Source organism: Asterias rubens, chromosome 8, assembly GCF_902459465.1.
Source record: "Asterias rubens chromosome 8, eAstRub1.3, whole genome shotgun sequence".
Taxonomy (NCBI): domain Eukaryota; kingdom Metazoa; phylum Echinodermata; class Asteroidea; order Forcipulatida; family Asteriidae; genus Asterias; species Asterias rubens.
In genome coordinates this window covers 4483410-4497769 of record NC_047069.1, presented here as the reverse complement: position 1 = coordinate 4497769, position 14360 = coordinate 4483410, and the positions used below count along the sequence as shown (strand labels likewise).

The window sequence follows — 14360 nt, the reverse complement described above, 5'->3', positions numbered from 1 at the left end:
GTTTTCTTGGCTGATGGGTGGTCTAGTTCAATGGACCAATGCTTTGGTAATATCAGAAGCAAAGTGTGGGTTCAAATCCCAGTCCTGACACTTGGGTCCTTGAGAAAACCAGTCTCAGAAATTAATTGGATTTTGGATAGTGACTTCATCTTTTGTGGCCAGCAATTTTTTATTTTTTTTTTTGACATGGTTGCTATGAGCTGAGGATTTGTACATGTAGGCATGTAGTCCTATACATTATTAAAAAATCAAATCATAAAAATGTCTTTATCATTTTACCATTTGTTTGTTTTGGATTAAGGAGAGATTTCCGGTTCAGCCTTTTGTTATGTTTATGCCATTGTTGATAAAACCAGTTCATGGAATGTCCTGTGGGTTATTTCTAAATTCAGCTATGTAAACATTCCAAGAAGTGGATAATTTAAAATTTGACTATATGCTATGCCCAACTAATTAAATACTTTCCATCACCCTGTAGAAGTGCTGTGTACTCCAAGTTAAGCCAGGTTCATACTTCCTGCGAATGCTTAAATGCTATACAAATTTGTTGACGTAAAACTGGGCCGTTTTGGCAACAAGTTTTTCGTAGGAGTTTAGCACAAGTCAACTGACGCGAGTTATTCGTTTAAAATTTGTTGCGTCAATTTTCTTATCGCATTCGCTTTAGCATTAGCAGGAAGTACATGTATGAACCAGGCTATATGCAGAACAAAACCACAGGAGACTTTGATCGGTCACCATAAACATCCTCTTCTGTTCTTCTTTAACCCCTTTTTCAGTTTTCATGTAGTCTTTCAGGAGGATTTTTGTTTGTTTCATAGTACTGCGTGCATAAAGTGAACACTTGGTAACACTAGTGTATTATGGTGCAATAAAAATGATTATTCTTTGATATTATGGTTATTATTATTATTATTATTATTATTATTATTATTATTATTATTATTATATGAACATACATATTAAGGTTCTTAGTTCATTTCAAAATTATAGAGCAGATTTTAGTGGGAGTCAAGCTACCAACATGTATTTTTTTACAAGAAACATGACTACATTTTCATAAATGCTCACTGTTGATGACATAAAACTGCTTGCTGAAACGTGCACAGCTCTGTTATTAATTTAATCAAATCCTACTTAGTGAAGCAGTGTGGCAAACATGCTGAATGTTGTTCCATGGTTGTACACAGTGCATTCTCAGGATTCAATACTTGAATAGATCAATGAAAAGACAGAAGAAAGACAGAAGAATACACTTCCATCATGCCCTATGAAGGACTGTCTGTGCATTCAGCCCACCCCTGTTAACACAATAGACTAACCCCAATTAACTCATCCAAACACAAGCCCATCCCATTCCAATACACCAAGCTATCCCCCTCCAGACACAATGGACTAGCCCTCATTATTATTCCCCGGCCGCATCGTTGACGTGAACCCCATCTCATCATACTGCACTCACTATAGCAGCAAGGATGCGTGTGTCACCCTCATAGTAGGCATTCTCTATCACTGCTCCATTAACAGTGACTGTCTCTCTTAGAAAAACAGTCAACCACGCAGTCATGATAAGAAGGTGGGTCTATTTTATTTTATTATATCAAAATAGCTTTATGTTCATACACACAGTATATCAACAAATATACATGAATTGGAATATTTTCTTTTGAAATATTATCTACAGACAACAGTGTATTTGATTACTAAACCATCATCTGTGCAGTCATGATAAGAAGGTGTGTCTGCTTTATTATTACATATCAAAATAGCTTTATAATTTCCTAAATGTAGTAAATCAACTAGGCCTATACATGAAACAGAATAGTTTGTTTGCAAATCTTCCCGTAGACATTAGTATTTGAAACCATTATTTACATCTATACCATCATCTGTGCAGTAAGAAGGTGGGTCTACTTATATCAATAAAATTTATATTCCTAAACACAGTATATTTTTAACATTAAATAGAATAGTTTTTTTTGCAAATCTCTCTATAGGCAATACTATTTGAAACCATTATTTGTATCTAAACCATCATCTGTACTAGTCATGATAAGAAGGTGGGTCCACTAAATTATAAATCAAAATAGCTTTTAAATATATTCCTAAATACAGTTTATCAACTATACATGAAATAGAACAGGTTTTTTAACATTAATCTATAGACAATAGCATATGAAACCATTTATTTGTATCTAAACAGTAATCTGTGCAGTCATGATAAGAAAGGTGGGTCTACTTTATAATTACAAAATAGCTTTATATTCCTAACACAGTATATCAACTATACCTGAAATACACAACTTGTTTTGCAAATCTATAGACAATAATTTTTAGTGTTTTACACTGCCAAGCAATTGGTTAAGAATTCGGAGCATATTCGGTACTGGCTGTTAAGGCTTTTTTTGTTCGTTCATAGCTGTAAACCGAATGCTTTTTAAAAAACAATGTTTATAGTAATGAATGTAGTAATTATTGCTGATTTTGAGAGCTCTACATTTACATACCTGCATGTGCATCTACTAACCTTATATGTATCTGTACCTGCATAATTATATTGTGTCATCCTTAAATAAAGGATATTAGTAGGCCTATGCGTTTTTTATTTATCTTTTTTTTTTTTTTTTGTAAAATGCAATACAAAGACCTTGACTGCAGTAAAATTACATGTCCCAATTTGATATTATTATTATTTTTTTAAATATTTTCTTTTAAACTCATTTTGGCAGATGATGCTTTTTCAAAGTCAAGTGAAAAGTACTAAACTTTGGCATTTCATGCAATGGACAATGCACACAATACATAACTCAAATCATCAATTTGTTTTTAATTAACCCAGTGTTGAAGTAGTAAATATCTGGCCAATATCAATCAACAGCTTCATTATAGTCGTAAAGTGTTCTTGATAATTGATTTCATTCAGCTCATTATGAAAAGAATAACCAAACACACACACATTGAACTTTGGTGTAGAGTCAAATAGAATGCAGCATGGTCGCCATATGTTAACAATATTACTAGTGCAGGCCACATGTTGTGAAGATATTAGACGGGCCTTGCGCTTGAGCTTTTTAGAAAGTACAGGTGGTCATCCGGCTAGTAAACAGTGCATTTACTTGCCCTGGAGAAGTTTAAGTGGCCCAAATTTCAAACATGTATTGTCAAAACTATATCTGTCTGATGAATTCATGGTAGCGATCACAACCAATTTATTGGTCAAATGAAATTAGTTGCATCAACATAATTTTAGAAAATAGCAATGTTTTTTATTTTTTCCCAATATACCGATACACTCAGTACGTACCTTTTAGATTTTTTTTTATTCACATTTAAAAAGGAAGAAGTATATTAAGTCTTATAAACAAGTAGGTCGAAATTTGTCAGTGGTGTTTGCTAGCCCAGAGTAGTTTTTACTACCCGTTTTGATTGGATATCATCAAAATTCAGGAATGATAAAAAATCTCTTACTAGTACAAAAATGTACAGACCATAAATTATTTGGAATGTGGCATCATCAAGCATTTTTGTATTTTGAAAAACATCGCACTTGAAGGGTATCAAACACAGTGTCATTTTAAACCGTAGAATATTGCAATTTTCCCCCATTTCCTAGGGACTCTTATCTATTGGCAAAATTGGTGCAATTGACCTATGGAGACCCTCTTTATCCAATGCCATTATTATACTGGGGGTAAAGAACAGTTAAGTTATTTTTTAAAATATAATTTGTTGGTGTTGGGTAAACACTACACCATGGACACTGCGCCTTCTACGCAACCATGGATGCAGTGATGTTTTTTTTTACATGCACAAATTTACAATGTAGGTGACACCTCTATTTCAGTAAAGTTCACACCAAAAAGTGGTCTAGACTTGTGTTCATTTAGTGGTCTTTGAACCCAGGCTCAAGGTCCTTTTTCTTCAGAAATAGTTGGTAATGAAACCAAGGATGCCTCAAAATTGGATTTAATCAATGAAGCTCACATTACAAGCCTGAGGAAATCTGTACACGATTTTTAAAGGGCTTCAAATTTTAAAGCCATCATTGTCTGGGACTGTGAAACCTTGTTTGAAGGTCAGTTTACTTTTTTGTTTCTTTCCATCATCATACAAACAGATGATTTGTCGTTATTTCATAGAGCGGATCAAATATGCTGTATGTATACAATAGCAAAGTTCATAGCTATACATTGTTGTTGTATAGATAGATTGTCATTTCAGCTGTTGATGCCCACTGAGCTAGCCACATGAGTAGCCCCCAATGTAACCATGGGACCTTGCTATGAAATCCTTGTCACCATGGTTATATATTGCCTTCTAGACAGCAGAATTTCTCTAGAATTTACAGCCTGGTTATTTTGTGTGATATTTTGAGTTGGCTCAAAATATTGAATCAATTATGAACTGAATATTTAACCTCAAAGTGTTTAATTAAACAATTTAACAAAATGAACATAAGTAAAACCCGTAAACGAGGGCCTTTGTTGCACTTAATGTTGATGTAGCCTTAACCTCATCTAACACTTAATCATGACTAGTATTTGGATGGGATTTGAATCCGCAACCTTTACCATTTTGTCTAACCACTGGAGCAACAAGCTATACATGTATATGCCCGGTGGCTAGAGGCAGTTGTTCAAATGCTAATTACATTTTTAGCAGCAGGTTCTGCAACAATGTTTATAGATTATGTCAAATAAATTGTTTTATGTACCTAATTTAGAGAGTACATGTACACATTCATAAATAATAAACTCATTTAATATCCACTTCCGTTTTAGCAATAAAAAGCCACTGCTGATTGGAGTAAAATAATTTTCAGACTAAAACGTAATGAGAAGTGGGTAGGGGTACATTTTGTCCTTCGTGCTTTTATCGTAAAAATGGCTAAATTTTTATAGCTGGTCACTTTTTCTAACTTTATTGTTTTGTGCAATAGGCTATTAACCATTATTGCTTTAACCTTTAAAAAGGACATAAGCCAGAGGTCTAGTGCATTGTGTAATAAAGAACTCAGTTAGTCACCAGGAGAAGGGGGTTTGCCCCAGTGTTTCTGGTAGTGGCTTCTGAATGCACTTTGTAAATCTTTAGAAGGAACCACATAAATTGGTTTCCTAATTCATAACTAAGTTAAAAAACATGTCTTAAAATGTTTCTGTTTGTCCCGGCGCCTTAAGTTAGAGGGGAAATACAAGCACTATTTAGGAGGGGAGTTATGAGTGCTATGACTGTATCATAGTTTTGCATGGTAAGAAAAAATACTGGATCTTGTTTTTACAAAAGTGCATCCATGACAGTCAAATTGAACGAAATTGTGTGGTTGACACAAGGTAGTGCATTATCTGATAATAACAAATTATAAACTACTTTGCATCAAACCATTTTCAGAAAATTTTTCTCATGGTGGATATACATGTAGGACATATGTTTGTATGTATTTGAGTGTAATTTGCTGTTTGTCATGGAGTGTGTCAGTGACACACGGTTGGAGGACTGTCTGGGTTGAAGTAGATAATGATGTGAAAGTACCAGGGAGGTCTTACGTTGCAAGATTTAAAGGGGAGCTGGATTGTGGTTATCAGCCTTATCTCCAATTTTACTACTGCGTACAACATTTGATTATAGCCTTCAAAAATGACTCTGCTAGGATGGAAACATCATCAGGCTTTTAACTATTTTTGTACGATGCACATTTATACCATTTTGGTTGGTGTCTGGTGTGCAGTGTGCAACAGCTAATTCTATTTTAAAGTTTGAACCTTTTGAGTTCGAGTTTAGGTGCATACATTTTGCCAAAGCGGCTCCAGTCCAGTCCAAAGTGGAAAAATCATGGGCGGATTCAGACACTAGTCCTGTCCTTTTATAACATCACTTTTCTTTGATGCTAATTTATAGGCTTACATTTACTGGAAATGTCAGTATGAATTTCCAAGTGGAATGCTCATGATTGATTATTCTTGTGGGAATTGCGGAGTTGCAGCAGGGAGCAAGGTTAGATGGGTGACCAGAGTTGACAAGACTTAACTGTGGTCTACTTGTAGATCTAAACAAATAAGTCTCTTGGCTTAAATCATCTTCTCTGCTTAATAAAAAACAAAACTAAAAGCTTCGACCTGTTTAGTTAACTTGCTCAGGTTACTTTGAGAGAATTGTAGGTTAATATTAAAAGAAAATTGGCTGCAATTCTCAGCTACTTTAGTTATATTTTCAGTTACAATTTAGTTAACATGTTAAATCCAAATTACATCTAAGGACACAGTTTTTGGAATGTTAGGGTTGAGGTGGATGGCCTCCTCCTCCCCAGAGTGCAATCAATTCAGGAGAGAAAAGATTCCCCCTGGCAACATCAATGTTCCCCCCATGGGTAGATTGTATTCTGGCCTCCTGAATGTAAATCTGTAATGTTGAGTGTCATTGTAATTTATTCACCCGCACGTTTTGTAAACGAGAGCACGGGTTGACTATTTAGCAAAAAATCTTGGTGTGGGTTTTGGGCATCTCTTACCACATCTGGGTGGTGTGTGCTTCAGCAGCAGACAGGTATGTTTGAGCATAGAGGTAGAATTCTAATTCTACCTTCATGGTTCGAGATACTGAACTGGAATCGTCATGAATGTCAAACTCTGCATCATGTTCGTATTTTGGCTTGTTCGGCTGTATGAGTCATCAGTTCATCACGCCAGGCATAATTTAGCCGCTCTAGGACAAAACGCTTGACTTAAATTTAGAGCGGATTTTTTAAGTTTCATCAGGGGCCGATTTCACAAAGAGCTAAGATTGATCTTGACTGCGAATCAATCCTAGTTGCTAAGTAAAGTGTGATGTGCCAATACAAATCACTATGGTAATACTGACAATATGTTTTGCGATGAATGTTATTGCTTTGTGTAAATTGGCTCAGGTTTGTACTCGAGAGCGAACTGTAAGTGTGGCAAGGATCTGAATGTGTGAAACAGTTATGAGTGTAATTATTACCATTGAAGGCTGTGGTGATTCTAGTGGTGAATGTCAGGGTCTATGAAGGAGACACAATGCTGTCATCAGCATCCAATGACAATTGTCCCATTATTGCTTTATAGGCACTGGACACCTTTGGTAATGGACCCTTCCCATGAAATATGCTAATCACATTCACGCATGCGTACAGACCCTGTTGGTTGGCAAACGCCATAGAGTTGTGCACTAAGCAGACGCGCAATCGCGTCTGCGTCACGCACCCATTAGCTGTGTACAAAACAGCGCGATGTTCCCTCATTTTGCCAACTTCATGGGAAGGGTCTATTGTCAAAGACCAGTACTCTCACTTGGTGTATCCCAAAAAAGCAAATCTGTGAAATTGTTTACTCAGTTGGTCATGCAAGTTGCAAGAGAATAATTAGAAAGAAAAAAACAGATGCCTAAAAAAGACTTCAGAATGTTTCAGTGAGAAATTACTTCTTTCTCAAAAACTACATTACTTGGAGGAAGCTGTTTCTCACAGTTTACACTATCAGCAGCTCTTCATTGCTTGTTGCTAAGTAAGTTTTTATGCTAACAATTATTTTAAGTAATTACACATAGTGTCCTGTGTCTTTAAATCAATATTATTTATTTGGCCAAGGATCAATACAAAATGTAGCAATTAACATTACGAGTGAAAAGGAAGCGAAAAGGAAGCGATCGACAAAACAAACATGCTCATAAACAAGTCAAAATGAAGCTGGTAGGGACAGGATGGGATAGGAAAGCAAGAACAAAGATAGAAATTAAAAAGATAATAACAGCATAACTGTTTTAAGCCGGCAAGGATAGACAAAGTGTAGGATAAACACTGTATCCCAAAGCCTGTCTATCTAAACTCAAATGGTGGTATAGTATAAAACTTGCTTAAAACCAACAACAACTTGCTGTACACCAACAAAAATAATTTAGAAATAATTTAGAAAATAAATTATTGTCAAATTTAGAGAATTTGAGACAAAATAGATGTACAAAAAGAAGAAAAGATACAATTTTTAATGCTTTGAGTTTTTCAGAAATTTATTACTAAAAGATTACTTTTAATTCATATTTTTGTAATATTTGATATTCTAGTTCTATTCTAGTTTGGTTTATGCTTGTGTGTATAGTAACTAATAAATAAGACTGTGGTGCTTATCTGGTGTTGATTTTTAAGGGAAAAGAAATAAGAGTGATTTCAAAAAATAATTTGTGGGTAATTCTTTTGATATATTTGTTTAGATATTATGTGATATTTTGATAATAATATATGTGAAAGAAATATTGCTTATGTAGAATTCTGCAAGCACAAATAAATAAATAAAAGCAAACACAAATAAATAAATAATTTGTCCTTAAAATTACTCCATCTTCTCTACTAGCCCCTTCCAATCAATATGTCTAATGACTGGTCCACATTCATCTGCATAAACCCCCTGCCTGATTAAGCAGTCGTCACTGTATAATCAGGACCATGGTATACTAAGCAGTCTACATCTCTTGCTCCTGGGTCAACATTAACAGTCTTTATAAAGCCTCACAGGGATGCAGGATGATGAGTCATGCTTATTTCTTTGGCTTCTCTTGTGTTTCTACATCCTCATCTCTTTTCTCTTCATTCACTCTTGAAGGGCAGGACACAGGAATGCAAATGAAGACCTGTTTAGAATGAAGTGGAGAATTGATTAACTAAGCACATTATAATACATGATAAATAATAATTATTAATTACACATTTTATATTGCATGATTTTGTTTATTTAATTTTAATGCCCCCACCAACCACCAGATTGTGAAATGTTTATCATAATTAAACATGTACAAATCTTTGTGGGAATGTATAATATTCAATTCACTCCTCGTGTGGTTTTACATCCTCCCTCTTTTTTCTTCTTTCACTCTTGAAGAGCAGGAATGTAGACCGGTTAAAATGAAGCTGGGAGTTATCCAAACACAGGGATGTTATGAAGCCCCCCACAACCATCAAGTTGTCAAATTTTAATTGCAAAATGTGTAAAAACCCTATGTTAGAATAATGCTGAGTATTAATGAGCCCTTGGAAAGCACTTGTATTCGCCAAGCATGATGCTCATGATGCATTAGGCAATACAAAAATAAACAGAATAACGAGTATGGAAAAGATGAGTTATGAGTGATGGTACGAAAGTTGACAGGGATTCTAGTTAGTGCAAGTGTTGAGGAAGATTGTTCCATAAATTCAGGTGTAGCACGCTATCGCGGTATCTTTCTTTGTGTTCTGTTTCTAATTGAGCATTTCGTTGACAAATACCAATTTTATGACCCTTCCGTAAAAAAAAGTTGTTGTCCATTTTATCTTGAACATAGTTCCATTTCATCTTTTCAAAGTGCATTTGGAATATGAGCCATGGTAATCTGATGTGTTGAATTCAAGACTGATTATCCCTTCAGGCATGAGAATTAGTTCACGCTGGATTATTTTTTATTTGAAACTCTTTGAGCACAAAGATGTATTATCTATTTATATGGGTATATAATCTGTTGTGTTATGTGGTATTTTAAAGAGAAGAGGGAGTTGTTTTCTTCTCTTTTGGTATACCATTTTCTCTTGCTCTCATGTTAAATAAAAAGAAGGAAAATTAAGACAGACATTATTTTTGTGAAATCGTTTTACTCATGTCTCAAAAACTAAATCACCTCAATTAGTATTATTTTAAGGAAAGCTGTCTACAATCATTATATTTATGGCAAAACTTGTAACGTAAATCTGTGGACGTTTGTGTTTTATGTCGCACCCAAACCCTTTGACATGTTTAAAGGGCAGCTGAATGAATACCTGCTCATCTTGCATGAATAACGCCTGAGTGATGGCACAACATGATTAGGTGGTAAACCAAGGATAATAAGTGTATATCTTCCCTCAAGATGCGGATGTGATAGATCTGACGTCAGCAACACTTGAATCGATTTAATCAAGCACAGCGACAAAAAGAGAGACGGGAGGAAAGGGTAGAGTGCTTATTTGTTTATAGAGGCGCTGGATGTGGGGAGAGAGGAAAAAAAAGAGAGAAATGTTTGAAGGAATGGGAGATGTGAGCATAGGTGGAAAACATCTGTTAAACATGAAGACAGATGGCTCATGAGAGCAGTGCGAGGGATAGTTGTTGAGATACATGCACTGCCTGCATGAAATGCATTCAATTTTGGTTTCAGGAAAAAAAACCAGTTCTCATGTCACTCTCTAGGAAATTCAACTTTTATTTTTCAACATTATTTCTTTTAATTAAATGTTTCTTACCTCCAATTACACATTTCACCAGTGCATCATGGCATTAGTTTTCAAGTTTCAAGTTTAATTTGGTTGATGTGATTGTTTTCCACATAAAATTTCATAAATCCTTATCAATACATCTTTGCAGGCCTAATGCATCATGTCGCCAGAGTGATACAGCAGTGTCACCAACCCTGTCGCCATGGCAGCGACACAGAGCCCCGTCGTCAAGCAAATTGATAAACAGTTCCTAGTCTGTGGCATCTGCCTAGAGCGGTACCACACCCCTAAGGTACTCCCCTGTCTCCACACCTTCTGCCAAAAGTGCCTGCAGAACTACGTCCCTGCCGAATCCCTGACCCTCTCCTGCCCTCTCTGTCGTCAGCAATCCATCCTCCCAATCGAAGGGGTGACAGGTCTACAGAACAATTTCTTCATCACCAATCTGATGGAGGTGTTAGAGGGGCCAGACAGCAGCAGCGACGATGGGGCCAGCGGAGGGGATCAGACCCACCACGCCGTGCCTTGTTGCTCCAGTCACGAGGGGGAGCCCTTGGACTATTACTGTGACGACTGTGAGACGGCCGTGTGCGGCGAGTGCACAGAGTCAGAGCATGTTGATCACCCTACAGTGCTTCTGAGTGACATCATTGATGAACACAAGGAGGTCTTAAGGGATATACTGGATAAAGCTAAGGACCAGGTAAAGATGTTATTTGTTTATTTACACCCAAAAGCTCATTAAAAAAAATCATCACACAAACAGCCCAATTGTTTGAAATAATTTTGTAAAAAATATCATCTATCCAAAGCTGTATAGATTCTCATGTATATGTTTACCATCAAAAGTTAATAAAAGTATCACACAAAAATACAATGAGATTCTCAGGTTTATAATCGTCTGAGCTGTAATTTTTCCTGGAGAGAAGTGAAGCAGAGAGAAATGAAATAGTCAACATTGGAGTGTCCAAACCTGTAGTTTAGTACACTAAGATTCATCTTAAAGGTATTGGACACCTTTGGTAATTGTCAAAGACCAGTATTTTCATTTGGTGTATTCCAACATATGCATAAAATAACAAATCTGTGAAAATTTGGACTCAATTCGGTGTCAATTGCTTGAACGAATAATGAAAAAGCACCCTTGTGGCACAAATTTGTCTTTTATTTTTTTGAGTGGGAAATGACCTCATTCTAAAAAACTGTGTTACTTCAGAGGGAGCCGTTTCTCACAATGTTTTATACTACTGTTTATACTACTGTTTTTATACTACTAACAGCTCTCCATTGCGTGTAAAAAAAGTAAGTTTTTACAGCTAACAGTTATTTTGTTCATAATTACCAGTGTCCAGTGCCTTTTAAAGGCGGAAGTTCAAATCAATTTTTTTAAAATCTGCTTTTTATTACTTCAAAAACAAACTATCTACTACTTCGCTAATAATTTGATTAAAGTATAGTGTATGAATGGACCCTGAACTTATTTTATTTTTATTTTTATTTTTATGGATACTTATAAAATTTGTGTTTAGCTTCCACGTCTTCAGGATGCCATTGAGAGAGTGACAACCATCAACCTCAACCTGGAGGAGAAGAGAAACAAAGCGGAGACGGAGATATTGACCTCCTTCGACACCTTAGAGAGGGGAATCCAAGAGAGAAAAGAAACCCTTATCAATGAGCTGAAGGGCACTCATGAGTCCAAGCAAGAGGTGCTTCACAAACAGCAGGAAAATCTGGAGAAAGAGCTTCTTAGTATAGAGCATAATTGTGACTTCACTGACCAGGCCCTGCGGAGCGGAAACGAGATGCAGATTCTACTCGTCCGGAAACAAATGGGACAGCGTCTGCGAGAACTAACAGAACAGTGTCAACATCTCCAGCCGGAGGAGAATGATTTCATTTCCTTTGCCGGTGATGTCGGCGAGATGGAGAAGTCATTGGCCAACCTCGGCACGGTGCGCAGCAACAGCGCCATTGCCCATCAGACGATAGCCGTTGGGGAGGGGCTGAAGCGAGCCTTCAGTGGGGAGCAGATGATTGTTACGATAACAACGAAGAACTATAAAGGGGTCTTAATAACCATTGGAGGAGCTGAGATCTGTGCCCAGCTATTCTCCTCAGACGGTGGGGTTCATGATACACGAGTGATTGATAACAAGAACGGTACGTATGACGTCTTGTATACAATACATAAAGAAGGCCCACATCAACTGAGTATAAAACTCTTTGGACGACACATCAAGGGGAGCCCCTTTAAGTTGCGCGTGTTGAGGGAGAGCAGCTCATCCAGTCCTAAGTCACCGACGAGTAAGATCCCACGGAGTAACATCAAACAACGTGCAATGAGAAGACCACAGAGCGCTGCCGGATCGCTGAGAGTCTATCGTAAATCCAACCCCATGGAGGACGATCTGGTACTCATCATGGGTCAGAGAGGGCGCAATAAAGGGGAGTTCACAAACCCACAGGGTGTAGGGACAACCGCTGCCAATGGTGGCCGGATTGTGGTTGCAGATAGTAACAATCAGTGCATACAAGTCTTCAATAATACTGGCGACTGCAAACACAAGTTTGGCATCCGAGGTCGCAGCAATGGCCAGCTGCAGCGGCCCACCGGAGTTGCATTCACAGCATCTGGAAACTACGTTGTTGCGGACTACGACAACAAATGGGTGAATATCTTCGGACCGGACGGCAAGTTCATCAATAAGATCGGCACGGGAAAGCTCATCGGACCAAAGGGAGTCTGCGTGGACAGTAACAACAACATCATCGTCGTCGACAACAAGTCTAGCACCATCTTGATCTTCACATCAACAGGAAAGCTCCTCAACAAGTTTGGATCTAGAGGAGCTGAGGACCAACAGCTGTGTGGACCTCACTTTGTGGATGTCAATAACAGTAACCAGATAGTGGTGTCAGACTTCCATAATCACTGCATTAAGGTGAGTCCATTTCAATCTGGAAAAAAGGAACAATGTTGGCATTTAAAAAAAAAAAAGTTTTGGTGGCAGTATTACAAAATGGCAAAAGTAAGATAAAATGATTGCATGACTTAAATCTGCAAAACTTGCTATAAACTTCACTGCATACAGTATAGCAGAAAGTTCTTTAGAAACCAAGGATGCCTCATAATAACTTTATAAAAAGTTGGGAAGGTAGTGCAATCTGCCCTACCAGCCAGGCTCCTAGTGGATGAAACCCATGCCTAAATCCTTACAGACTGAAGGCGTATTCACCTTGTTTCAGCCCCAGGAGGTGGAAACAGCCCTGATGGCTGTCAATTTGGGCTGATGGCACAATTCATCTAAGTGTAGACTTGCGAACGGATGTTAGGCGATTTTGGGGTTTTAAAGAATTTTAAAGATTTGTTTATTTGTTGACATATCCTAGGTTGATTGTACTCAGCACTGTGACGACATTATCTGATCTCTTCCCTTTCACTAGGTATTTGAGCAAGATGGGCAGCTAGTGACAATGTTTGGCTCAAGGGGTGAGGGGAATGGACAGTTCAATGCTCCTACAGGTGTTGCGGTTGACCTCATCGGGAATATCATTGTAGCTGACTGGGGTAACAGCAGAATTCAGGTAATGTGACTGCACGTTTTAAGACTCAAGAAAAAGATGGATTGCATATGACGTCATTGACCACCATCTTTGATGAAACGTGCATACGTAAAAGGCGATCATTGTGTCTGAAGCACAGCTTGTACACACGTGCATTTTTCCCATTCTTTATCATCAAATATGGCGGTTGATGACACTGTGTCCAAAATCTACAGACCATTCCTATGAAACAAAGTCTATCGTGGCCATGTGGTCAAGCTAGCACACTACATTCAAGCTCTGGTTTGTTTGATCAGCAGAGTGTGGATTCAAGTCTCGGTATTGAAACTTGTCTCCTTCACCGATTTCGTCTTTCGGGTGGGACATAAAGCTGTATATCCTGTGTGTAGTACAACACGTCTAAAAGAACCAAGTATAAACTCCCGCATGACAACAGTCCTCCTCTAAATGTAAAAAAATAAACATCTCGATTTTCAATGGGAGACTTTTGAGACACTGCTGGCAGCAGACATTACGGTCCTTTTGCGGCTCTGAATGTGCGTGAACATGCTTAGTAGTGCGCCTG

At 37.4% G+C, this 14360-nt stretch overlaps 1 protein-coding gene across 3 annotated transcripts in view; it reads left to right on the top strand.

The window, feature by feature from the left end:
* LOC117293237 (tripartite motif-containing protein 2-like) overlaps window positions 1-14360 on the top strand; it is a 35496-nt gene that overhangs the window by 13567 nt on the left and 7569 nt on the right. For 2 of the 3 annotated variants that reach the window (XM_033775458.1, XM_033775459.1), the window contains 3 exons: window positions 10377-10931; window positions 11758-13173; window positions 13676-13816. In XM_033775458.1, coding sequence (XP_033631349.1) covers window positions 10431-10931; window positions 11758-13173; window positions 13676-13816 — 2058 coding nt within the window. In that variant the 5' untranslated portion in view covers window positions 10377-10430. Of the gene's footprint in view, window positions 1-1475; window positions 1577-10376; window positions 10932-11757; window positions 13174-13675; window positions 13817-14360 lie in introns of those variants that run through there. The other variant, XM_033775457.1, reaches the window with a different exon arrangement.